The sequence below is a fragment of the Thunnus thynnus genome, chromosome 22 (assembly GCF_963924715.1).
Source record: "Thunnus thynnus chromosome 22, fThuThy2.1, whole genome shotgun sequence".
In the NCBI taxonomy this organism is placed as follows: domain Eukaryota; kingdom Metazoa; phylum Chordata; class Actinopteri; order Scombriformes; family Scombridae; genus Thunnus; species Thunnus thynnus.
In genome coordinates, this window is record NC_089538.1 from 2019280 (window position 1) to 2046897 (window position 27618).

The 27618-nt window shown below is 38.8% G+C and overlaps 2 protein-coding genes across 2 annotated transcripts; both read right to left on the reverse strand.

Annotated features, from left to right (window-relative positions):
• Nucleotides 1-833: 833 nt before the first annotated feature.
• Nucleotides 834-21571, reverse strand: si:ch211-212k18.6 (uncharacterized). Its single transcript, XM_067580829.1, has 18 exons — nt 21566-21571; nt 20333-20862; nt 18973-19112; nt 18673-18801; nt 18327-18535; nt 17871-17996; nt 15208-15341; nt 11680-11808; nt 11124-11371; nt 10823-10988; nt 9964-10165; nt 8154-8287; nt 7274-7410; nt 6329-6477; nt 5827-6033; nt 5534-5628; nt 3456-3580; nt 834-1175 (listed from the first exon to the last, which is right to left on the reverse strand). The coding sequence occupies exons 1-18, from the start codon at nt 21569-21571 to the stop codon at nt 928-930; spliced, it is 3114 nt and encodes a 1037-aa protein (XP_067436930.1). The 3' UTR covers nt 834-927.
• LOC137174556 (NACHT domain- and WD repeat-containing protein 1-like) lies at nt 15873-27571 on the reverse strand. Its single transcript, XM_067579935.1, has 2 exons — nt 22742-27571; nt 15873-22556 (listed from the first exon to the last, which is right to left on the reverse strand). Exons 1-2 carry the CDS (start codon nt 22931-22933, stop codon nt 21942-21944), a joined length of 807 nt encoding a protein of 268 aa, XP_067436036.1. The 5' UTR covers nt 22934-27571; the 3' UTR covers nt 15873-21941.
• Between the last annotated feature and the right edge of the window lie 47 nt (nt 27572-27618).

Here is a 27618-nt window from a genome sequence, read left to right on the forward strand (position 1 = left end):
ATGCAGATAGCTGTTTATAGAAACTGATTTCACCGTTTATCTTTGCTTGAGTGCTAGAACGCCTGGCTTCACATATACACTTAAGTCCTGAGTTACATCTAATAACACATCAGGGTACTTCACATAAGATCTCAGTCTATGCCTATGATGTAATTTTATTAATTTCGGATCCTAAAGCTATATCTATAAACAAATTTGACTCATTCTCAGGGTATAGGATAAATTGGATAAAGGGTGAGCTAATGCCTTTATCATGACTGGTAGACAAGGCATTCCTGAAGACAATCCCATTTAAGATTGTCTTAGATAAATTCACAAGTTTGGGTATTATAGCTACAAGAAAACTGGGCCAGCTATTGGGATAAGAAAATGAAACAATTGGAGAACAATATACATTTTTTGGAACACCTTGCCTATCTTAATGGTGGGACACATTAATGCCATCAAAATGGTAGCATTGCCAAGGGTCTATGTTTTTATACATTTTTCAGTCAGTTCCAGTGAGCATCCCTCAGTCTTACTTCAAGAAGCTAGACTCTGTTGTGTCATCTCTCATTTGGTCTGGTAAAGTACCTAGAATTTCTAGGTAGTAATTAAGTAAAGGTAACAGTGAGGGTGGATTTGGTCTTCCCCAGTCTAAATTGTACTATCCAGCTGTCCATTTAAACATTTTCTCTTTCTGGTGTGGTTGCCAGAAAGCAACCTGGCAGTAACCTGGAAGAAATGCCTGCACAACTCTGTTAGCAGTTTACAGTTTGTATCCAAAATATATAAAAAAGAAATATATGTAAATGTAATAATTACACCCAACATGCACTGCAATATTACTCGGGGATGTTTAGGTTTTAGTTTATGTTCTATCATGTAGCATGCTCTACATTCTCTGATGTCTGTTCATAACGAGGACCAGGAGGTGCAGCATGCGCCCTATGAGTCCTCCTCTTCTTCCTCGCTGCTGCTGGACTCTCCAAACAAGTCTCCCTCTGTGGACACTGGAGTTGCTGTGGTGACAGTTTTGGATGTTGCCCTGACGGTGACGAGGGCGTGACTGTGGCTGAGGCCAAGCAGAACGGAAACCTTGCACCCATGAAGCAGCTTCATGCAGCAGACGTGTGCATCCAGGGAAAGAACAGACAGGACACTGCATGCCTCCAGGTCCCAAAGGCTTAACTGTCCTGCATGATTATAGCAACATAAGAAAATCATTGTTTCACATGGAGAGATACTGCTCTGCCAGATATTACAATGGTGAAAAAAAATACTGTATATACCAAACACATTTTTGGGGTGGTACGTCTTTAAGACATATAGTCTTTATACATAGATCTATAGTTTTTAAAATCTCAGTCCTGGTTGAATTGACAACAACTATGATTACTGAGAGTTACATTTGAAATGACACTTGTATTGACCACTGGAGGCAGCAAACACCACTTGACTGGCTTCTTTGCAAGACCCAAGGAATAGTGCTGGGCTGTGAGGTGATTTTTGTGCAGTGGCCACAGATGGAATTGCAGGTCACATTACATACACTGGCCCAAAAGGACCCCCCCAAATAACCATCATTACAGCAGAAACTGCTGTAAAACCACAAATAATTTATTTTTTGGTGTCACAAACAATCTGAAATGATGCTTATATTATCACAATTTGAGCCATTAGGTCAAATAAAAAGTCAAAGTTTAAAAGAGTCCTTCATTGTTCTGGGAGTCAGTGGTGAGTCAATAGGAGTTACACCTAGTATATACTGAGTATGGCTGAAAGATTTTACATTGCAATTGCAATTTGAAAGAGTGATTTTCAAATCACATGACCCCTGATTTTAACTGATATAAATAACAGTGTCTTAACAAGCTGTAGGAGAAGAAAGGTTTTTCTTCACCAATCTTTGATTTCACAGCTTTAATGACATGTTGTTGGCAGATCTAATCTGCTGTAGATAACTGACAACTCTGTGAGTTGGTGAAGGGACAAACGCATTACTCCTGGCTGGTATCTGGTCATCCCATGGTCTTGTCATATCGGAGTTATCATAATTATGTGTTTCTAACATGTAAATACATCAATATCCAAGTCATAATTATGACTGGGAAACCCAGATTTTTCTGAAAGCTCTGATATATAAGATTTTGTGCCAAATAATACATAAATGCCTGAAACCAAACAAACATGTACACCTCACATCAGCCAAAGTCCGAAGTTCAATGTGATTAAACCCAAATTTAATGAATATAATGGTATATTGTCAATGTACAGTATTTTAATCCTCACATGACTAAACCAGTTATCATACAACCATCTTAATGATGTGAACGCTCGCAAGTCATTAACATGAGAATCTTTCCCATCTCTGCCATCCATTCTATATGAACACAGCATCAATAATGCTCTCAGCATGCTAGTGTCTGTGGTATTTATGTGTTCAAAGATGAGACACTGCTCAAAATAACTGACTTTTGAAAAAATACATTGTGGACTGTGTCTTTTTGCTTTTCAAAAACAATAACTGAGTGATGGGTTTTGCTGTAGATAAATGATCTGGGTGATGTAAAAATGTTAATTTTAGCCATGTTTCTAGCAGCAACAGCCTGGTAGTTGTCAAGTGTAAACAACAGACAGCTGGCACAGAGTTGTGGGAATCTCCTTTTAAGCTTTTAATCAAATCATACAATTGTTTCACACTAAAATTTCTGAGCTCCGTGTGTTATGCTCGCTGTTACTAATAAATATAAGGCTACTTTTGAATGACATATAGTACAGTAGATTTGAACTCTGGGAAACAACAATCAACTGTATTTTTTTTCTATCAGATTCTATTAATTTAGAAACACGGAAATTTGTGATTATGCTTGGTACAAATGCATCCAATTTAACACTATGTAGACTACAAATAAAGGCCTGGGATTGGATAGAAGTGATAGCAATTTCAATCTCAATTGCAATATTGGTTAAAAAAACAAAACAAAAAAAAAACCCAAACACAAATGATTGCGATTTGAATCCCCTGTGGAAGAGGCAGACTCGGCCAGTAACAAAATAAACATACAGTACGTTGAATCACAGAGAAAATTTATTGGTATTTTTTGCATTAAAGGGTCAATTCACCTGAATTACAAACAGAACCCAGGATAACTTCAGCTTTGTAGATTTTCTTTTATTTGAGTGAACTAACTCTTTAATGTGGTCAAATATTAATCTCAGAACATAAATGTGCTGGTGGAAGCTTCCCTAAAAATAGCTGTGGGTATCAGCCTCATTTAATCAAACTCCATATGGGACTGCATTGATTACACTTATTTGAAAGTGACAAACATGCTGTAATATGTCACTTGAATGTCAAAGAGTCCTGCTGAAACAGCGGGTTTTCTGCACCAGAGTGTGAATACATGTGAAACCCTTATAAATTCTTCAATGCCTGTTTAGGAGCTTTAAATAACTTCCAATCTGGCTCCTACCTGACAGCAGAATGGCTTTGGTTCCTCCCTCTGTCATGTACAGCTTACTGGAGATGTCTATTGTCAGGTTCCCATAGCCACAGATGCTCTTATAGTTTCTCTTGAAGGGGTCCCACACTTTCATGCTGTCAGAGCAAACATGGACAACACTAATCATTATAAATGTAAGAAGCATTTTAACATTCAAACATGTTATACTTAGTATAGCATATATCAAATGAGATTATATGTGTGGTGATACTTGCGAATATTATACTCCATTTCTGTCAAGTCCGTTCCACTAGATGCCACTAAATTCTACACACTGGTCCTTTAAATAGTGTTTTCTATATTTCAGTTGTGTTTTATTTGCTATTTCATGCAACAGAGCTTGCAAAGTGTCACGATAAAAGAGTGCCTACAGCAGCAAACAGGACAGTGCTTGGGTGGTTGTATGATGTCTTTTTGTACTTTATAAAAGTGAAAATGAATGGTTTGATGGAGAAAGGTTTGACATATTGGGAAATACATATATTTGCTTACTTGCCAAGAGTGAGATGAGAAGATGATATCAATCTCATATCTATGTGTTCAGTACAGAGCTGGAGTCAGGACGTGGTTATCTTAGCTTAGCATAAAGACTGGAAACAGGAGGAAACAGCTAGCCTGGCTCTGTCTAAAGTACAAAAAAAAAAAAAATACACCTATCAACATCTCTAAAGATCACAAATTAACAATTTGTATCTCTTTTGTTTGATCAGTGTCAAACAGAAATGTAAAAACAAATTGTAGTTTGATGGGGAGGCAACAAGCAGATACTCCTGAAAGTCAGTGTGCATGACCACTGTTTGCCAAGAAATGTAGTTCCTTTTGTGTATGGATTAAACAAATGGAATACAGCGTGCTAAGCACTGCAACCTGAGTGATTCCATCCAAGATGGCTGCCACCATGCTTTCCTGAGAGTTTGGGTTTGAGACAATCCACCTGAAATCAACGAAATTATCTGTAATATCTTCCCTAGACTGATAATCTGGGGTAACAACAATATATTTGATCCTATTGTGTGTAAATCCTATTCCAAAGATGTTGGATTCGTAACTACTGGATCAGTCTAAATACCAAGACTAAATCCCAGCTTCTGCTTTATAAGGACTACTTCCTCTCATAGCAAGAGTGAAGTCATGTCATTAAAGACTTTTTTGTGATTTTGCACTTTAAATAAATAAACTTTAACTTTAACTTCAAAAAAGTGATGAGGACTTAATCACCACTGCACAGGTACATGACCTAGAAAAACAGACGTTCTCTTACAAGCACTTACTCAAACAACAGGAGAGTACCTACAAAGACTTTGTCCAGATGCTTATGGACTCCTTCAACAAAAGACTAGATGGAGTATTAAAGGAGCTTTGTGACCTCAAATCAAGTCTACAATACCCCCAGACGTATAATCACTTTCTGACAACTTGTCAATTCTGTGTAAAGAGCTGAACAATGACATCACAACAGTCAGCTCAAGTCATAACAACATGAATGGTAAAGTTGATTACTTGGAGAATCAGTCTCGGCGTATCAGTTTGATACGCCGAGAAGGAATTCAGGAGACTGACCATGAGAAGTAGTCTGACGCTGAGGAAAAGGAAAATCAGCTCAGAAAAACTGAAACTTGACCAAAAGCACATGGAACTGGTGCTTCACACTTTTCTGCTGCTGTTCAACATGTGTTTTTGGTATCCTGACTGATGATAAACTCCCTTGGAGAGCACCGGTAAGTTTTGTCTGCAATAAGGTCATCAAATCTCTTGGGATTCTGAGAAAAATTAGAGGTATGTATGAAATACATGTTTCTTAACATTATATTATAGTTTAATTTATTATCCATATGTAACATATTGTAATATTGCATGGGTAAGTACTTTTCCAACTTATCTATATAATGCTGTTGCTGCTGCAATTTATTAGATTTATTATTAGGGTGGTATCTATCTTCACATTGCTATATTTGCAAAAAAGTGAATTAGTGTATTTCCCAAAAAGTCAAACTATTCTTTTAAAGTCTTTAATACTGATCATGTGAAAACTAGGCGAAATAATTTACGTGTTGCTTCCTGTGACCCCAAAAACAACCCTGCTGGCGTTGTCTGTGATAGCTACGCAGCAAACACCAGGCTCATTCCTCAGTCTCTTCTTCACCTACAAGAATTCAGATAAAACTTGGTTTAATATTACATCAGAAATCATCTATAGATAAATTGCAGATTTCCTATCTTGATGATAAAAAACTGACAAATGCAAGGAATAATTATTTTAAAGAATCCAATAAACAAACTTGAACAATTTGAAGAGCACAGTTCTAGTTCGAGTAAATTGGAACAAAGGATTACTACCCACCGTTCCTTTGTGCAGGTCCCACAGAGTGATGTAGGAGGTGTGCTGGTCTTGGTTGTAGCTATTCAGTACCAGGTGACTGCCGGTGTGAGTAAGAGCTGCAGTGTGGAGGCTCAGCAGTGACATGTTATCCTCAAGAGTGTGAAGATGTTCCTGGGACACCACGCTGAACACATTGAGGTGGTGGGCAAAATAGGAGCACACCACCACCTAAAAAATAAAGGTGTGGAATGTATTTGAAAGTCAGTAAGACAATTACTGGTAATGTCATAAAACTTAGTGTAAAAGAAGCCAATAATGCATCAAGAAAAAAATAGACTTACAGTATACAGTACACAGCTGATAATTTCATATTGAAAAATATTTGAGCATGTTTTGTGTGTTCAATGTTCAGCCTAAAATCATGGTAATGTATGTTCTGCAGGATTTAGATTGGTTTCTACATTACATCCCTGCTTATACTCCATATTCTGTCCTGTTGGTGAATTGCTTTTTTGCTGTGTACCTGTTCATCTTCACTGAGGAGGTACTGGTCTATAGAGTTGTTTTTCTCTCTGTCCAGCCTCATCTTCTCCTCTTTCTCCTTCTGTGCCTCTCTCTCCAGCCTCCTCTTCTTTGCAGACTGGCTCTCTGTTCGAATATCCCACGGCATCACTGTGACAAGGCAAGACAACTCCAAGTTACTTAGAACTACAAGGTGATATAGTATGACCTTTCCAGACAGGTGTTATAATCTAGCCAGACATATAACACTTTAAGTAGACTTTAAGTAAATATGAAGAAACCCCTCCAAAGTGAGAACATTTTGCACCTCTTTAAAGCCAATGTGTTTAGTATTTGAAAATTACCCAGTGGTATATCAAGTAAGACACTCAAGTAGACAGCTCATCACGCTGTCATGTCCTAATATCTCTGGGAATTTAGATAGATAGATACATAGATAGATAGATAGATAGATAGATACATAGATAGATAGATAGATAATTTGAAAGATGCTATACTAACAAATAAATCTACACAAAGTGGTTTTAAGGACAATAGATGATAGAATTTTGATTTACAGGTAATAGTAAAAATGGTATTATGTAAGTGTAAAGTTTAAAGGGGCAAAAAATAAAATGTTTTTTTTTTTTTTTTTTTTTTACCACTGAGCATCATGTAAATAAGTATTTTGCTAGAAAAACACCCTCTCCAAAAAGTTTGTCTCCTATGCAGTTTTGTGTTTCTTTGGCTCAATCTTATGTGATCACTAATGGTAGGAATACTATTAAGACAGTAGTTACTTGCTATGAATGTGATCCAGGAACTGATGTTAATTCTAATATTGCACTCTGGATTGGATAAGTGCTGCAGCTAAACACCTACAGTAAAATGTTAATGTTGACGAATCTGGTAGTGAATATGGAAAAGCATGATGATGACTAAATGCAGTCGGGATCAGGCAGCTCACATCTTGTCTCTCTGCTTGGTGTCACATGAGGCTGCTGGGGTTGGATAGTGCTGCTGCACAGGAGCGACTCTCTGCTGGACAGTTTGATCTGATGTTTGATGGAACCACAATCCAAATCCCACAGAATCAGATGATCTCTGCAACAACATCCAATAAAGAGAAATCCAACCAGGGATCTGCTGAGATGGCTCTTTGAAGGACGATATGATCAATACAGAGTAAGATTAACATTGTTAACATCTTTGACACGTTCATTTTTTTTAAATGGAGTTTATGTGAGCATGAATATAAATTAACTCTGCATAAGAAACAAATGGCATTACAGTGGTATAGGCAGGGGGTCTGAAATCTATGGAGCCTCAAACTAAAAAGGAGTAGGAAATGGCATGATGGCTTTTGTGTTTCACTATGAATGAAAAGTGTGGTACAAATTAAACATATTATTTATTATAATTTATGTCATGAGTGCAATTTGAACTCATGTACCCTTTGGAGACCAGAAAACATCTTTTCATCTTTATTTTCCCCTTTTTCTGTGTGGGTCTAAGCAATATGTTATTGATGTTCCTGATGCTGTATTTCTGTAATAGAATTGCCATCCATTTCCAAAGTAGTTCATTAATGATTTTTTTTAAATGTACTGTACATTCATCTAATATTTGATGACAAACTATACTTCTAACTGCAGTCCAGGTCCAACAAGACACCTTTGTAACATTCATCCAAAACAGTTTTTGTGAACATCAAAAATCATAAAACAATTCTTCAAATACAACATATAGTTAGATAACCAGAGTTTGGCTCAATAAGTGCAGTCATTTTCTATTCCTATCATTGCAGACTTTTGCACACTCCCTGTATTTCACACATTAGTTCTCACCTTCTCTCTGACAGGCCCAGTAGGGTCCGTCCATCCTGCAGAAGACGGTACTCATGCTGAGGACAGGAAATGACTGTGATCCCAGTCTGTCTTCTCACGTAGCTCCGCTTAATCAAATCATACACCAGAAGAGTCTGTGAGGTCGGACACAAGAGTAATGACGGGGCAGTATGGTAACTTCAAGTGATTCACAACTAAGCCAAGAGAATATATTAACTTACATTGACTTTATGGCAGTGGAACAAGCTGTAAACACAACATCTGACATATTATCTCCTCATAAAGTTGATATGGCAACAAAGAGTTTCTTTTTTACACATCCAACAGACAAGAGCATTAACACTGATTTGGAATTGTGATGGTGTCCAGCCAAGTCCAATATTTACTCTCCTTTTTGTTAATTTTATCAAAGCCTTTTCACTGAAAACAGCTGCTGCTGGAAAAGATGTTGATGAGAGCCGTGAGACTGAAACAAAACAGTACAGCTGTGGGCTGGAAAACCAAAACAATGAGCTGAAAGAAGCTAAAAACTCAGAGGAGGTAATTCTCTGTGGTTTTATTGCTGACAGTGACACCTTTCACATTACATGGTCATTTGATCTATTTTCAGTATAAAAATATTGAATAGGGTAGCTTTTAAATGTGTATAAAAACTAGGAAACTGAAAAGTCTAAAAGAAATTTGATGGTTAAGGATGATCCAGACTATTCACAAAATTTGAACAAAAATTGGCACATACTGATTGTAAAGTTTTATTATAATTTTTGTTTTTATTTTCAAAATTGCAAATTTGACAACTTGCAGCATCATAAGGAATGTTTGTTCAATCTTTTTTTTTTGCCTTGCTTTTCAAGCCACATAAGAAAATCTCTCTTCCAGCATATATTACAGAACTTAATACCTTCCATTAATTTGCTAAGGAACTAAAGAAATAGCTTATTTGACTTGTGAGCACTGAACTGTACATTTGCAGGGTGTGGGTGGTGATCGGTGTTGCACACAACACAAGAAATCAGTATATTTTGTGTAGAGATGCAGTGATAAAACATGTCTGTTTTTTCTGTAAATGCAGTATGTGGGCTCAGTATTAACAACAAAAATCTGTTTTTAACTAACACTACATTAAATGACTACAAACCAACTGACATGGAATCAGGGACTTTTGAAGGGCCTGGGCTCCTGGGGGGCCTGGGGATCCTTGGGCACTTGGTTGCTTTGCTCTCTATGTGATCCAGCCTTGACCTAGGAAATTTGTCTCTAAATTCCACATCTTGCCAAATAAAGTTGGACTTTGTTTAGGATAACAGTGGTCACCAATATTCTGTTTTTACAGTGATATTTTAAAATGTCAGTATTTATTAATAGAGATTTTTTAAGAAAACTGAAATTGTTAAAGGTGCTACATGTAAAAGATCTGGTGCACTCTGTCACTTTTTATTTTGAAGAGCCAGAAGGGGCTACTATAACCTACATTTAGCAGTACAACTTTAATAAAGCTGAAATAATGTTTTGGGCTTCCTTAGGGGTTTTGGAAGTTCCACACTTAGCTCTTGTGACCATAACTGATCTATTGCCATTATAACTCAGATGCGATAGAAAGCTCTTGAAAAAGTTAGTTAAGAATTTTTTGCAAAGTCAAGAATGAGAGGGAAGTTGTGGGTTACTTGTAAAACACAAATTCTGTCCCTTAATGTTAAGATGTACATGAGGGTAAATTAAAAACCAAAAACAATCAAACTCACTATGCACATGTACACAAATTAACTGGATGAATATTAAAAAATCAACAGCTACTGTAGGAGTGTCTGACCTGAAATTGACATGAAGGGTTGTCAGTGGAACTGGCTGAGCTTCTGTCTGTAAAGATGTACAGTTTGAAGTCATGAGCGAGCACCACATCAGTGCTGCTGTAGAGGCCGTGCTCCACTCGGACCGGTCGGCCGATGAAACGCCGTCTGGCCAAGTTCCACACAGAGACAGTCCCGGCTCTGATGGAGCGGCACACAGCATACCTGCCAGCAGAGGGAGCCAGTCTCCATCAAAGGAGGACTATACCGCAATACAAACCTGGACTGTATGGTAGCTCAGACTGTCTGGGTTTTGATGGATAATGATGATCCTGATACCATTACTTCACATTTCCAAATATGACTACTTTCATGGCAGATTTTGGAGCAGATATAAAGAAACTATGTAGCATCATGGGGTCCTGAACAAAATATTGAGATAATGTTAATAGCATGATGACTGATATATCAAGAAACTAAGAATTAGAAATGCTGTGTTAATTTGTATATAATCAACTATCATCTTATTATTAACCTGGTCAATTCTGTCACCAATAAATTAAAATGTGGGTGGGTTATAAACGCTGGACAGTAAACTCTTCCATCTAAGACATTCCATTAATAATGATAATTATAATAACAACCATCATCATCATGCATATACAGTGTGTGTGTGCTGTCTGATCAAACTGTGTGGAATCAGTTCAGTTTATGGACTGATACCTGAACAAGGCCAGATTATTGTGAGTGATATATCAGTCTAATGGTTATTCCAAATGCATTGCAAGTAGATCACATCCATCAACATGCAACATGAAACTACTAGTGTTATGAGATGAAAACACAAAGCCTCTACTGTCACAGTCACCTGTCAGTACCTACCGCATGGTTTTCCCCATAGGGATGACCTCCTGTGTGCCATCACTCCTGGGTTTGTGGATGTTATAGGTAAGACTCTGGTCATTGATTCTGGAAGTCAGATCCCACAGGTGAAGGTATTTCTCTCCACTGCAGATCCCCAGGCAAAAGCGCAGGTCAAAACACAGGCCTGAAGGCAGAGGAACATGTCATAAAAAGAAGGGATTTTGTCTCATTCACAATTCTCGACCTGAATTTCAAAATTCAAGAAAACACTGGTATAATGAGTTGAGTTCAGCAATGTTTGTTATTGCATAAGAGAAACCTTTGGTCAGCACTGCAGGGAAGCGTGTGATGTGTTTGTGGTCCTCTGTCTCCAGGTTCCAGGTGACCAACTCAGTGATGCCGGTGTGAATGGAGGGACAAAAGGCTATGATGTGAGTCCCCCCCCGGTTGACAGTGACCTGGGAAATGCAGTCCTGGGTGCAGCCAAGTATAGACCGCAGGTACTGGAAGGAGACAGTGCTGAAGAGCTCAATGTGGATGATTTCACTGCCTCTCTTGTACGGATACCTGGCACAGAGAAAATACAAAGTAAGTGGGTGGTAAGAGGAGAATGAGTGCAGAGATCTCCAGGCATATTAAAGGAAAAATTCTATTCCATTCACCTTGACTGTTTCTCAAAACCAAAATAAAACCAAAACTATAACTAACTAGATACAACTAGGGGTAAATGAGAAAATATGTTTTATTTTCTCTTAATAATTTGAGCGAGATGACCCTTTAAATTGTTTTTCAGTTTGCAGAAAGTGGCTAATCTTTATAGATTCATTAGTGTTGTCCGTATCCACTCTGCAGTACTTTCTTCATTGTCACCATACCTGCAGAAAAGCAGCAGGTAGTCCTCAGTCATCTCCACAGCTTGGATAGAGGCAGCACCATGCTGAGCAGACAGGACACACAGCACAATGCCCTCTCTGGCACTGAATACTGCTGCCTCACCACCAGACCTCAAACACAAAGAGGAACATGTAACAATTAGCTAAAACAAGAGGTAACTTAGCTTTAGCATTTAAATTTAAAGTCTTGTTAAATTTAATATGTATAAATCCAGTTCAAAAGCTGTGTCCCAATTCCATTTTATATACTATAAAGCTTACACTATGCACTAATGCTGGCAGGTTGTATACGAGAAATAAATACTTAACTGTTTTGCCCTCATAGGAAATGATACAACTTTAAACAGACAAAATAACTTAAAAAATATTTGACAAAAGTATTTTTCCAACAATTTATTATCTTATTGCTGATGAAAAAATCTGCATTTTGTGTTTCTTAAATATAGGCCTGGTTCACTGTTGTTTATACATGTAAACAAACTTTTAAAAGTCTACTGACTCTATGTGCTGTAACTTAAGCTGAAGAGTAAGTAAAGGCAGCAAAGTGATCAGTAATGTTGCACAAGAATATCTTATTTAAAGTTTGCTATCATTAGCTAACATTAGCCAAGTTATAGAAAAATGTGTGAAAAATTAAATTACTAAGCAGTAATGTTATTAACTAAAATTTTCATTTGTTAAAGGAAGATTATGTTATTTATTCTTTAAAAAGTTTAAGTGTGGCTTTAAAATAACTGTCACTTAGTTCTGGGTCTTAGCAGGCTCCAATACTGTGCTTCTAAACTTTGGTAGTTGGTTGACCCATGTGTTGACATTTGGATCACAAATGTCCTTTTAGGTATATTTCATTTTGTTGTTTACAAGTACAAATGCCGAAGATTCTTAAAAAAGGGTTTGAATTACTCTATTCTATGCAACAAGGAAAGTTACCCATGCAGTTAGCAACAAATGCTAATACAGGATAATACTTTCCATATAAAACTGAAGTTTATTTATAAATCTTTAAGCGGCTTTTTTAAACCAAACTGTGTTTGCTGATTCTCTACAATGGAGGTGGTAAAAGCTAAGTTAACATGACACATAGTCAGAACAGCTACAATTATGACAACAAGACCCAGGTTGAAAAATACTAGAATTTTCCTTCAAGTCACCTCAGAAAGGAACATTTGCTACAAAGCACTTTCTCTGCCTGTAAGTTTGAAGATGAAGGCTTTATCACGCTTATAAGGACTTTCATTTGACACTTTTAACTGAGCGAACTGTAAATTAGTTAATGCTCTTGAGGCTTACTATATTATTCCCATGCCTGCCATCTCATATTACGAGCAACCACCTGTGACCTACTTTGTTGTTTATCTGATACCTCCACCTGTCAGGTGTGAAGGTATGACTGTGTTAATTACTCTGAAAGCATCGCATCACTGTTTTCTATTTGGCTTTAATTAGATGGTGACAGAATAAAGAAAAAAGCCTTTATCATCTTGCTGACATCCCTGGAGCATCAGCTTCAGTATCCTTTATTATTTCATTATGTGACAGGAGGTAAGGCATAAAGGAATCACCTCTGTACTACATTACACTGGCGAGGCACATGAGAGGTAGCCAGTCTTAATAATTCACAACTGTTTTCAAAGCCAGTGGTGAAATTTGTCTGGATACCCTTTGTTAACAAGCCTGGTTTCACAGCTTGTTATCAAAGGGATATGTGATATTATTTAAGAACAAGGTCACTCGCAGTGACACTTGTGGCTCATGCATTATGAATGTGATGCTGCTGAGATCACCATCATTCGACATTCATGGTGACCAACTGAAATCTGAACATGCTGGCTGTGTAAAGAGGGATCCAGTAAGACTTATATACACTCAACGAGCACCTTATTAGGAACACCTGTTTAATCTAATGCAATCCAAGACAACAGCTTTGCCATAAATTCTACTTTTACAAAGCTTATATATTTTCAGTTTTTGTTGACAGTTGTCAGAAAGGTGATAATTCTACTTTATGTTTATTATTGAGGTTGTATGGCTGATGGTGTACTGTAGTGTATTATATTGAAAAGTGTTGCTAAAAATTTCCCCCCCTCATGTACAGCACCAGTCAGAAGCTTGGACATTCCTACTCATTCAAGGGTTGTATTTCTACTATTTTCTACATTGTAGAACAATACTGTAGACATCAAAACTATGAAATAACATATATGGAATCATGTAGTAAACAAAAAAGTGTTACACCAAAATGTTTCATATTTTAGATTCCTTGAAGTAGCCATTGTTTGCTTTGATTGCAGCTTTGCACACTCTTGGCATTCTCTCAGCCAGCTTCATGAGGTAGTCACCTGGAATGCTTTCCCAACAGTCTTGAAGGAGTTCCCACATATATGCTGAGGACAGTTGGCTGCTTTTCCTTAACTCTGCAGTCCAGCTCATCCCAAACCATTTCAACTGGGTTTATGTTGGGTGATTGTGGAGGCCAGGTCATCTGATGCAGCATTCCATCACGTCTCACAAAGACACAGCGGTTGGAACCAAAAATTGCAAATTTGGACTCATCAGACAAAAGTAAAGATTTGGGTCTGGTCTAATGTCCATTCCTTGTGTTCTTTGGCCCAAGCAATTCTCTTTTTCTTATTGGTCTCCCTCAGTAGTGGTTTCTTTGCAGCAATTCAAGCATGAAGGCCTGATTCACGCGGTTTCCTCTGAACAAATAATGTTAAGATGTGTCTGCTACTGGAACTCTGGGATGCATTGATGTGGGCTCTAATCTGAGGTGCCTTAATTGGTGATTTGTGAGGCTTGTAACTCTAATGAACTTCTCCTCTGCAGCAGAGGTAACTCTTGGTCTTCCTTTCCTGGGGTGGTCCTCATGAGAGCCAGTTTCATCAAAGCATTTGATGATTTTTTGCGACTGCACTTGAAGAAACTTTCAAAGTTTCTTGAAATTTTCTAGACTGACTGATTTTCATGTTTTAAAGTAATGATGGATTGTTGTTTCTCTTTAGTTAGCTGAGCGGTTGTTGCCATAATATGGATTACTATAATAGTGGAATAGGGCTATTTGCTATATACCAACATTACCTCAGCATAACTGGTGGTCTCAAACGCATTAAGAAGGCAAGAGATTCCACTAATTAACTTCTAATGGTGCAGTAAAGCACAGTGGAATAAGACCTATCAGGCTTTGGATGCACACATAATACTATACTTATAAGTAGGATGAGTTAATTGTTGGTTTGGCTGTGCACATGAGATTTATTGACAATAAAAAAAATATAGAAAATTGCCAGCTATTGCCATCTTTTAATGGACTGGATCTGGAGCCCGTTTAGAAAATGACATTAGTAAACGGTTTTAGTATTGACTATTTCAACTGAGTTCAACAAATGAAACACTGTTGTGCTATGTCATCCTTAATTTATTTTATGTCAGTAGTTTCTAATTAAAAGTTAGAGAAAGAAAAAACACTATTGTCAAATTCACATACTGTCAGTGATGAACAAATATATCAACCTGTAGGCGAAGAGGACATAGTCTTTGATGGAGGTGTTGGATAGGAGAATGGAGCGGTCTTTGTGGATCGCCTCACGCTCCAAGGAAATGTTAACACAGTGCAGCAGAGAGCAGGAAGTGGTCAGGTCAAAAACCTATATACACAAGAGACACCTTTTAATAAGTTTAATGAGCATGGTCAATGGTCAAATTGAGTTGTAACTTTTCAACCAAGACTCTTTCTAAATGTAGCCAGTTTAAAAAATACCATATATTGTAATAAAGTTTATGTTAAGAGAAAGTTAATTAAGGTTAAAAGAGACATCATAAATATGGTTAAAAAAAGCTATTTCCTAAAAGATTAAAAGGTTCAGTGGAATAAATAAGTTTAAAAATATGCAGATGTATTGTTATAAATATTCATTTTATTTTGAAGAGCTCATGGTAGTAAAAGGAAGTAGTATTCCAGAGTGAGTTTAATGCTGGTCATTCATTGGTTGAAGTGGGTGGGATCACACCGTGGATGTATAAGAAGAGCTTGATAGGGCGCCGCTGCTCAGCCTTGCAGCCAATTTCTCCCTGTGGCCACTCGCGGTATTGCAGCGAAAAATCCCCCTGAGGCCCAAAAAGGATTTTCCCCATAGACCACCATGGTAAAAGAGACGCCTGTAAAACTGTTGACAGGACGCCTTGAATCGTCAATTATGACTCTTTCTATTATGAACTTTTGATCCATGGAGGTTTTATGTTTGTAAAACTTTCCTCGAGCCGAGAAAAGCGATTTCAAAATCCGTGACGTCATCACAATGTAAAGTCCATGGGCCGAGTGGGAGCTCGCGGGCGGGGCCAGCGGGGGAAACACTACTGCGCATATTCAGTGGGCCGCACAGCGCGGAAGCAAACCTGGAAACTAGAAACTTTTTTTGGCGTATGCGCCAGGCGAGCAATTCCTATAGGACTGCATGGGCGCCATTTTTAGTCCGGTATCCAGCTCTTATAATACATCTATGGATCACACAGGTGTATGAGAAGAGAGAGGAAGTAGAGTGTGAGTGAAATCATGTAACTTGTCGGACTGAGTAGCGATGTATGCGCAGTGTTTACAAACAAATGTGTAGCTGGTGTCTGAGATTATCTACGCGACAGTCTATGCCATGTTGCCAATGTTTGTTTATTAGCTCATTAGCCGAACGTGTGTTTGTTAGCATTCATTAGCAAAGTGAATGGACTCATAGCCACTATAACTAACACACGAGTGATTTATTAGAATTCATTTGCACAGTGAATGGACTTGTAGCCACTGTGTAGCTAACTCAGATTATGCTAAAGGCTTTAGTTCATCGTTTTCGACGTGGAAACCCTGAGGATTTATCGGACAGTGCCATGAGCTACTAAGTCAACGCTCAGACAGACTTTTCACTACATGGGCCGGACCCGCCATCTTTGGACTTCAGCGTGTATTCTGTTCCTTCCCGGAGACCGAGGGCTGGTGTAAACTGCTGATTGGAGTCAGACTTCATGACCAAGGTACCACATTTTATTTTGTTGCTCTTTGAGTAAAGTGGCCAAATAGTTTTGGGCCTCTCCGTTCAGGTATTATTTTATTTTAAATACCTGCCGGCTTGTGTGCGTGTGTGCTTGGTGAATGTGGGCCTACAAATTTTGATATAAATTTAAATCAGAGGAAATCTTGATTTCACTTTGAGTATATTGTTTACATTTGGAGAGAGTTATTGCCATAACTCCAGTAATTGAAAGAGACTATTATGTCATTGTTTATATGGGAAATTTGCCAAAGTAAATAAGAGAAGTTCATTATTTTGACAACTAATTCCAGTGTGATGTTTGGTTATTTCTTTCACTAGAAGTATTTAACAGTGGATATTAGTGACAGTTTGTTTAAAGGAGCGATACACCTATTTCATTGCATTAGTCTAACTCATCAGGTAGATTATAGTGCATAGATTTAATACAAAGGTTAAGTAAAATAGTCTAATAAGTGTATTGCAGGTCATTAGCAGTGATTAAAGGAACCCAAGACAAATAAAATAGTCTATATAAACAAAAGAGAAACATTATTGTGACTGTTCTAGCAAACAGTTGCTTATTCACACTTCCAGCAGACACAGAAGAACATTAGCCTTCATTTGGTGTCGTGTTTCAACTCCTGAGATGTTCAAAAGCTAGCTAGTAGCTAACTTAGTCTGCTGTTTGCTGAGCAGGTATTGTGTGTATTTCTGAAAATGGAAATAATGTTTAGTACTGGGGGTTTAAGGTGCTACTGCTAATACTTAAAGTAGAATTCTGAATGCAGGACTCTGCATACCTGCATAATTTGAACAAGCTCAACAAAAATAGCCTATTTACTCGATCCAGCACCAGCAATATTAGCATTCATTAAAGGGTCATGTTTCTGGCCACCTGATGAATCTACTTCAGGTCCAACCCAGCTGCAAGTTTCTAACTTTGTCTGTCTGCAGTTTGGTGGTGGGCAGGTAGTGTACAGTAGATTTATCAGAGCTTTTATATTGAAAACAGTTGCCTGCTGTTCAAAACAAGGAACTGCTGATTTGGTGCTAATTTCCTGCAAGGTCATAACTATAAGTGACCCCTTTCTTATTTCACATAGCCATATGATCCATTGTTAATAGAAAAATAGTGATGAGTGCAACTTTTATCAGTACCTTGACAAGATGAACTCCATCGTAGAACACCACCAACAGCTGTCCTTCACAAGTTGTCGTAACAATGGGAACGTCAACTGAGTCACTCTCTGAATACACAACTCGGCCAGATTCCACCTCTCTCACCTGAAAAACATATATCTTTAATATACTGAATGAATGGGTCTTTCAGTAGTGTGAAACAGCTCTTGGAGTTACGTTGTTTTAATGGGCCTTTAGACTTTAACCTGACAGTACCCTCCAAAAAAACTTTTTTCTTTTTTTTTTTTGACCACTCCCAGAGTGATGTACAGTATATCCAAATAATTGTGATTTTTACATTTTTTACACAGCCTAGTTGTCAATCCTGTATCTTAATATAACACTGTACTTCCAAGCTTCATTTAGATAAGGCAGAGAAATAGTTCCTCTTAAAGTAAACCATGAAGTAAAATAAAATTTTTGCTGAAGTCCAACCTGCAGACTTGGTCCCATGCGGATTATAAGCATCCTATCATCCAGCCCGAGGGTGAGGGAATCTCCCACAACTCCCCCCACCGCATCCAGAGTCCTGATGATACGTCTCTGCTCCAGTTCCCAAAACCTCAGGCTTCCATCTGATTCACTGGTGACACCCAAGGGTCCTTTCTGGCCCCCTCCCAGGGCAGTCACACTGGTCAGGTGACCTAGGTAAATACACCATTTTTGAATTTGATTATTTCATTATATACAGTCATAGCACGCAGTCACATTAACACTAACATGCACATACTTTAAGTGTATTCATTCAACTCTGTGAAGCGATATATGTTTGATGGGTTACCTGCCAGCATGGTATGTTGGAGGCCTCCTGGGGGCAGCAGGCAGGTGGAGGAGGGCAGCAGCACAGGCAGGGAGGACTGGGCACACTGAGCCAGTAGAGCATGGAGGTAGCTAAACTTAAGCGGGTCACCTAGGTCAGACACAGCTTAGAGATTAGCAGATGATGCAGCAAATATTTCAAAATAATTTAGAACTATACACACTCCAGAGTTACCGTAGGCTGATACAAAAACCTTAGGAAAAAAGTTGCTGTGAAGTAGACTATCCATAATTTGATCAAAGTTGGACTGTCAAACGATACCTTTAGCAACAGGATGGTCCTCAATAACCATTTGTCCCAATCGACCCATGAGCTGGGAGGCCAGCTGACAGGGATCCTCCTGCAGCACTGCTTGGGACATTTCCAGAGCCCCCGACAGCACCTCCACATCCACCAGCACCCTAGGGAGTGAAGATTTATTTATTTTTATTTAATTTATTTGCAAAGATAGACTAGCTGAAGGTTGACAAGATGCAGAAGGAGAGAAGTAAGACTGATGCAAAGAGTCCTGATCTGAAGTAGAGGTCAGAATGAGAACTACACCAGTAAAGTCATTCTGCTCAGCAATGCAGGATTGCAAAGATCAACTGCCTGTTTTTTTATTTTCATGATTTATAACTTAATGAAGAATCAGTGAGAACCAGCAAGTCATGCTGATGTTAAAAAGTACCTTGATGAGATTTCCTGTAAGCAAACACACTTATTTTCACATCTAGTGTTTGTGACCAAAACATTTTTGGGCCTTATGCAAGAATCACCAGTAAGACTTGCAGATTTGTTCTTAAGTGGCATGTATTAGTGATTTAAAAGTTTTTTTAAGCTAAGTTGCATCAATAATCTCATTTTATGCATATTTACCCATGAACAGATAACATTTATCAAGTTGAATTAAGTAATTTAACACAAGTTTGTGCAGTTCAGAGGGTTTTCTGAATGCAACTTGAAAAACTAGTATGAGCAAACCATATGAAAAAAGTAAGTGAGGTTTAGGATAAAGGTAGAAAATTTGTCCTGCAAGAGGCTCAATGTGTATGTCATTGAGGTCTAACAAACGTCTTGGATGCATTTCATTTCTCATAAAATATATGAAAAGCTGATGTTTTGATTTGCTGTTTCTTTGTGCATTACCAGTTATCGGTCAGTGGAATAGTGTGCAACCATTGGTGGGAAGGCGTATCCCATCTCTAAATCTCTAAACATCTTTTCAGTTCTCTTAAATCTTTCCTTGACTCCATTACATTTTCCATCAAGGTCAAAGAAACGCGGTTAGGAAAAGACAAAGGACATATTTTTTGACTATCTGATGCACCCTGCGATGTTAGTTCTTTGAACCCTAACCCTTCACTTGAACTTGCATGTGCTTGGACTGTGGAAACTGGAAAGCGCTGGGTTAACTTTTGCACTCAAGAACATTAAATAGAACCAAAGCCAAAATTCAAAGCCAACATCTTCTTGCTTTGAGACGACTGTGCTATCCTGCAAGAACAAGAAAGCTCTTTTTTATCCACTTCTTCATTGTTGTTGTCTACTATGAAAACCTACAGGTTATCATATATCATGAATATTACATGCAGTGTAAGACAACAGGAAAGCACACTGTTTTTCTTCTGATAGTCCCTACTTGTCTGGCAGCACAGCCTTCTTCAGGTCCTCCTCTATGTCCAGGACAGACAAACCCCAGGCCTTATGTAGCAGGAACTCATAGTTGAAAATGCATTCAGACAGGAAGGGCAAGATTTGGCCTGAGCGGACCAGGTGGTAAGGTAACCCATTGAGTTTCCTCAAATTGAATCTGTAACTTTTAGCCATTTGTGCTCCGTCCTCTTCATCATCCAGTGTCCATGCCAGTGGCTGAAATATGTGTGCGCACTGTGACTTTTCCCGGTAGTAGTCAGCATAGTCGGCGTGCACTGCCACGCGAGAGTCACTTGTATTTAAATAAAGATCTATGCACACACGGCTCAGCTCAGAATGCGTCCAGCGGTACACCCACGTTCCATCTGTCCTGACCTCAGTTAGGTGATGGCCAAGGTCACGTTTCAGTCGAGCCCACAGGACATAAGGAACCCTGGGTTGGCTGGAGGAGGAGGGGTGAGTTGAGGTCACTTCTTGGAGCACCTTCCCATCTTTGGCCAGTAGGTTGAGTAATTCCTGATGACGAACATAAACGTGGATTGAATAAGAATATCAATTTGATCCTTTTCACATAGAAGTCTAAGTTAGAAGCTAGTTGCACATTGGTGTGACTGCCTTGGATAAAATGACAAGTTGCATTAAATTGATAGTGACCAAATATTGTAACTGAAAAAGCAGGATTGTTGCTTGAAGGATGATTCAAGTTTATTAAACTGTGGCTCATATTTTTATAGTTCTGTCAACAATTTCCATTAGTTATATGAACAATACACTTGGTGAGAGTTAGATCGCCATAATAAAGTCCAGCAGGGCAAGAAACACGAGCAGTGTGAACAAGAAAACATATTTTCTACATATAATTAACAGACTATCGAAATCAGTTAATGTCAAATGTAAGTAATACTTCTGCACATATTTTGCCCATCTTTTTACAAAGCACAAGTCAGGTCTTGTATATAGCCTAAGTATTGTAATGTTTATAATGTATGTAGATTGAATATCATTTACTTGACTTCTTATTTTGTTGTATTTATTAGTTATTATTTGTTTCCTGCCTCACTAGACTGTTTCTTGCACTGCTGTAACATGCGAATTTCCTCTCTGGGGATTAGTCTGATTGTATCTTAATCCCTCATTGCACAGGAAAAGTGTGTGCATAACTACCAGTAGTCTGTACACTGTGATGGATGACCATGAAAAGTTTGGGTAATAATTTTACCTTCATTTTCTAGTTTGACTAACCTTTGTTCACAAACTGTCTGATCGTGTGACAAAACTAAAAAAACTAAGATCCAAGTTGTAAAAAATCTGAATTACCCTTTAAAATGCCATCCTTCTATTTTTTCAAATACTGTTGAATGAATATTAGACATCACTTTTAAAAAACTGTCAATGTAATGCAAAAAAGTAGATTAAAGTAGGTTAGATATAGTGTATTATCAAGCAAGCAAACTTTATATATAGAACTTATATAGAACATATATAGGATTGACATTCTGGGTAAGTGGTTCAATTAAATCTGAGGAACTGAACAGTATCTGGATCAATAAAAATAATTTCTGTTCTTATATAGCACTGAGGCAGTTTTAAACTGTCTAGCTTAATAGAGTTATTATAATTAGAGGAGAGATAGAGCTGTGTGTCATCAGCATAACGAAGATAAGAGATATAATGTGGCCAAGGGGCACATAGAAAACAAGATTGGACCAAGAATTGAGCCTTGTGGCACACTGCATATTAATGGGACTGATGATCAGGCACATATTGCTCTGTTGAGTGTAATCCAGCACTGATGCACTGTAATATTGTAAACTTTGGAAAAAGATCAGGTGCAGATTGTAATTAAATGTAGTTTTCCCCACCTCTTGAGTGACACCCCAACGTGAAATGGAGATCAGAGATGCAGCCCGTCTCACCAGTTGCCTCCCCAGGTTTCTCTCCAGGCGAGCCAGGAGGCCAAGGTAGAGGCCCTTCAGGCTGGCTGGAAGGCTGAGGTTGACCTGAGGGGAGAAGGAGGTCCAGAGCAGGCTCTCAGCGTACGCTGCTTCCAGGTACAGAGGGCAGGGACAGGAGAGACAGGCCTGGACCAGCAGCTGCCACTGCTGTTCCTGCAGACGCCGCTGGTCAGCCCGCAGTTTGGCCTCTAATGCTGGCATGATATCATCAAGACTGAGTGGAGGAAGGGACAGGACGATGGTACGGGTTGACTGCTGGGGAGGGTGAGAGAAAAAAGTAGATCACATAATTAATTGAGTCTTCACTTAGTCTCGCTCCCCTCGACAACTTTACATTCTAGCACGGCAGGTGCAGTTTACAATGATAACAGTGGCTGAGTTACCATAGCTTCTCAATTCTCAACATAAAATGTCATCAAGTTTAACTCAGCTCCACTGACCTGCAGAGTGTGAGAGCAGGGGGAGTCAGTGGTTGCAGAAAGGATGAAGTGGACATTTGGAGGTAGAGGGGTTGAGATCCAGGAGAGGTCTGGACCACACTCCTCTGACAGCTCATCTAACCCGTCCAGCAGGACCACCAGGGGTCTCTCTGCTCCCACCAGGCTCAACAAAGAGTGGAACTCATTAATCATCTGAGGGACACCCTGAAGAATAAAATCAAAATGCAGTATGGGTACTATGGCACTACAGCAAATGAATGAATTAATTTTTTGATTAATTTCATTAGCTTAGCATATTACTTGGTAGTATACTACAGTATCACAGGCAAAACAGATGTGAAGCTTAAAACTCGCTTCCAGCTAGTTTTCACATGTTTAGAGTAATGTAGGTGCAGTATATGCACACTGGAAATGCATTACAATGTCAAGTGTCATTTCAACTGTGTACATGAAAAATGGAATGTTAAATGGTGTACAGTAATGTGGGCACATGGATGACAGCAACATTAACAAACAGCACAACCTGTAAGGTGTGATGAAGCTGTGGATACTAGAGATGGTCCAGTACCTCTGACAGCTGTGTGTGGGGACAATAGGCTTCAGCCAGCTGAACACAGAGACTCTGCAGGACAAGACGAATGTTCCTGCTCTCTCCGGTGAGGCCAATGAAATACACTAACACATTCACTGATCTGAACCAATGAGACATAAAAAAAAAACTGAGGTTCAACCAAGGTTGAATATATCTTAGTTTATTTGCACTTTAATATATGTTATCTATATCTGTACATTTAATTTCTATCAATCCATGTTTGAAAATGTGTATGTTGAACACCAAAAACCAAAATAATAATATTTTTATGCTACCACCTAATCCTTTCCTCTGCCAGCGTCTCACCCAGGTAGCCAGGAGGGTGCTAGCTGTGCTACTGCAGCCATGGTGGTACTCTTTCCCCAGCCTGGTGGTCCCAGCAGGAGGATGCATCTGGTTGCTGACTGCTCCACTGCCCTCTTCACATCAGCTAGGAAAAACTGCCTCAAAGTACAGCCCTTCCCTCTGAGGGATGGAGGGAAATCTCACTGGAACTTTGGCATGTAAGAACTACATTCAAATAGTTGTAGTTTACTCTGTAAGTTTACTCTCTGTCCTCTCATTCTTTTGACAAGAATACTAAAAGCCTGGGCACACTAACATATAATACAGCAAACTTTCATTCAACTTCATTTTAATGGAATGGTCAAAGTAAATCAGTGCAAAGTTTTTGCTTTGACCTGAAATTTGCACAACTGACCTAGCATGGAAGCTATCATAGCCTCAGGTGTGGTGCACCTTCCATTTTTATATAACCATGCTCTGCTGGAGTATAAACTACTGCACCAAACAGACATGGTTTTCCCTGACAGTTACATAAACATGACAAATACATAACTGTGTCAACTTATTGTCTTGTTAGCATCTAAGCTATCTAGCTTGCTAGCTGACAGTTATTACGCCAACTATCCAGGACAGGGGCTGACTAGAGTTAGCATGTTCTTGGGTCACAGTATTTCGATGAGTAGTCGCTATGTTAGAAAGCTTCTTAAACCAACTGTTTTGTGGATGAACTTTGTTGTGCTACTTTCTGCTGTGACCAGGCATTAATAATATTCTGTTAAAAGAGGCTCAGTAAATTTACTTCATTTTAAAATTTCTGACTTGGGCATCCTCCATTGTTAGTAACAAAAATGCCTCCTGTTTTCATTCCTTATGCCAGCACTGTGTCATTTTTCCACAAACAAAAAATTAAGTCACATAACAATTCTACACATTGTGGCTTCAAAAGAGCTATTTGTAACTACTTCAAGCTACACTAGGAAATATTTTGATGTAAAAAGACAGCATTCTTGTCAACCTAGATGAGGTTGTCACCGTGATGGTAATGGGAAAGGACTCACAGGTGGCGTCCATAGTTAACATGACGCTGTATCTCCTCCTGTATCTGCACTCTGGCAGCTTCTTTCCTCACCATGTTAAAAGGGCCTGGGGCTTTGGTGACCTTCATGACTCTGGAATAGACAAGGCATGAACAGCAGCTGTAGTCAACTCATACAGGGCAGAGATGTTTAATCCTTTATAAAGTGTTTCTGTAAGTGTGTGTGTTGTACTTTTTGAGGGAGTTGATGACGGTCCGTTGAACATGAGAGGAGATGCGCTCTGTGTAGAACTGGTGAGATCGGTTGTGTTTGGGGTTCAGACCTTTCCGTCCCCAGCCTACATTACGCTCATAGATGTTGGTGTGGCGCAGCTTGATGATGTATACATAAATGAATAAAATGTACAGTACATAAGCTTGGAACTAAGAGACAAGAGGAGTAAATCTACAAAAGCACACCTGGTGCTCTGTTGGTTTGCTTAACAAGCTGCCAAACAAACATCCACCAGGGGAAAAGTGCACTGCTAAGCTCAGTTTGCAGGCTAGAGACCTAATTAGCTAGTCAGCTGTAGCACATTGAAGAGCATAAAAATGTTTTTGCAAATGTCATGAATGGTCCATTTAGATGCTTAATTGAGGGGGTCCTTTTTTTCTTCTCTTTCAACACCACTGCTAACAAACACCGTCTGTCCTTGATATGTAAGCTTCAGTCAGCAGCACAAGTTTGTTTACAATGTGTGTCTGTGCCCCTGCTGACTCAGCTGTCAATCAAACCCCTATTCTGGCACACACCCTTAGAGCCTTGGACATAAGAGCATTTCTGACGTGTCTCCAAAGATACATTAGACAAGATACTTCCTTCTTTTCAATAATAAATAAACATTTAAAAATCACTTTGACATGATCCTTGACTGCAAAAAGGGAAAAGTAATTATGATTACAGTCTGACTTAAAAGCACACACATTAAATAGCAGCTCTTTAGTTTCATCATAGTTATTACAGACTGACACCCTTTTATAGTAACATTCTATCAAAGTTGCATATCTTCTTATGGCCAATAACCAGTTTCAACAAAAAGCCTATATTCGTCCAGTCCCAGCAAGCACTAACTGAGGTAATAAATAAAGCGAACCTTTTGTTTGATGTCTCAGTTACAAATAATATGTTTCAACAGCATTTCAATTACTATACTGTATGTAATTATGTTTTTAAGACTTGCTCTCCATTAAAATCACTAGCACTTAGCCTGAATGTGTGCAAATATTTGTATGTTGTCTTGTGTATATCGTTTTAAAACTGAATACACCCAGAGTTCCACATTAGGGAGTATATTTTTGGTTTTCCTTACACTGAATATACCTTTTCATGGAGGCGGTCCATGAAAGACTGGTGGGCTGTGCTGAGTACTGGATCGAGTTGAGCTCCTCCCTTCAGGAGATCGGCGTACAGAGTGGCATGTTGGTTCTTTAGGTTGTAGTGAAGATCTGGGATGACTCTCTTATAGCAGTGGCAATGTTCCTCTGGTGGAGCCTCATTTACATACTGCAGAGCTGTCTCTACCTCCCAGTCAAGAACTAAGAAAAAAAGATAATACTGGCAGTTATTGTTTTGTGCCCATTTTGTACAACCTCTGTTTGAAGCATACTGAGACCTTTAACTGTTGGGTTTTGGTGTGGTTGTTTTGGTCCATTCTAGAGTATGATTGTGTACAAATCTGCCCAAATGAATCTTATGAAGGAGGAAAACCAACCCATTCAAATAAGCTAAACAATGCAGGCTTGAGCAAAGCCAATTAAATCAGGGAATTTTCCTGTGATCCCTAGATAGAACCACCTTGCCAACATACATAAAACAGAGGACAAGAATAAAAAACAGAATGTTTCCCAACCTTACCTGTCCTGAGTAAAAGTGAGGCCTCTTCTTGCCCCAGTGCCTTGACCACGCAGCGTTGCAGAACTCCCCACAGTCTCTGGCAGGTAGCGCTCCAGTCCTTCATAGCCTGCCTCCTGTGCTGTCGGTCCATGCTCAATATGTTGGGATGGTGAGTGCTGTAAAAGTCACCAAAGATAATGAATGGGGCTGTTAGACACATTTTCCAGAGGTTGAACCCTATTAAATCGTTGTGACCCCTTGACCTCTGTTCATGCGTCCATTCATTCAACACAGTACTTGAGCTTTCCTCTAGCACCACCTGTATGAGCTTTGTATAAAATAAAGCTTATGGATGGATGGCTTTGAAATTTTCTCTGATTATTCATGATCCTCAGAGGATGAACCTTTTTGATATTGGTGATCCCATCACCTTTCCTCTATCCTTGCACCAAACCCTAACATACAGGATATTACATGATGTAAAAGGCTGCCATGACATTTGTTGTGCACATTAACAATTCTCAAAGGAAGAACTTTGGTGAATTTAGTGATCCCTTGACCTGTTCTGTAGAGCCATTTAGAGGTAAGGGGGACACCAAAATCACAAGTATGTTGTTGGTTTGACACTTTCATATTTTAGTGTGCAGGGAATAGCACAGCTTCAAAGGGTTGCTACATGTAGCTGCTTTCAATCTTGTTCGTAGTTTTAGCCATGCTAACAGCATTGTTCTAGGAATGGCAATTTCTGTCTGTCGGCTGGTTGGTCATTCAGTTGGTCGACCACTTTGTTCCAAACAGTAGTAGTAATAACTTTGGCGATCTTTTGGCTTTTCATTTAGCATCATTATCAGATAAAAATTTCAATTTGTCCAATACATCTATTTTATTTCCACAATTTTAATTGCTAAAATGATCTCATGTCATAATTTCATGTGTGACCAGAGAGTTTGTTTTTACCTGATGGGAAGTAAGCGGTAGACCGGAGGAAGACAATTCTCATCAAGCTTGTACCACATTTCGAGTAATGTCAGGTCTTTGTCCAAATCCCCCAGGCTCCTTGCTGCGACAGGGCTGAGTCTGGCCTCCTCTAA

Bases quoted from the DNA above. Each gene is read 5' to 3' on its own strand.
- si:ch211-212k18.6 (XM_067580829.1), bottom strand. The intron at 18,802-18,972 runs GTATCGTTTGAC...TGTCTGACCTAG, and splicing joins GGACCATCCTGTTGCTAAAG to GTGACCCGCTTAAGTTTAGC. The intron at 8,288-9,963 runs GTCAGACACTCC...CCGACCTCACAG, and splicing joins ACCCTTCATGTCAATTTCAG to ACTCTTCTGGTGTATGATTT.
- LOC137174556 (XM_067579935.1), bottom strand. From the start codon at position 22,933: ATGATTAATGAGTTCCACTCTTTGTTGAGCCTGGTGGGAGCAGAGAGA. The intron at 22,557-22,741 runs GTCAGTGGAGCT...CACCCTCCCCAG, and splicing joins CCTGCTCTCACACTCTGCAG to CAGTCAACCCGTACCATCGT.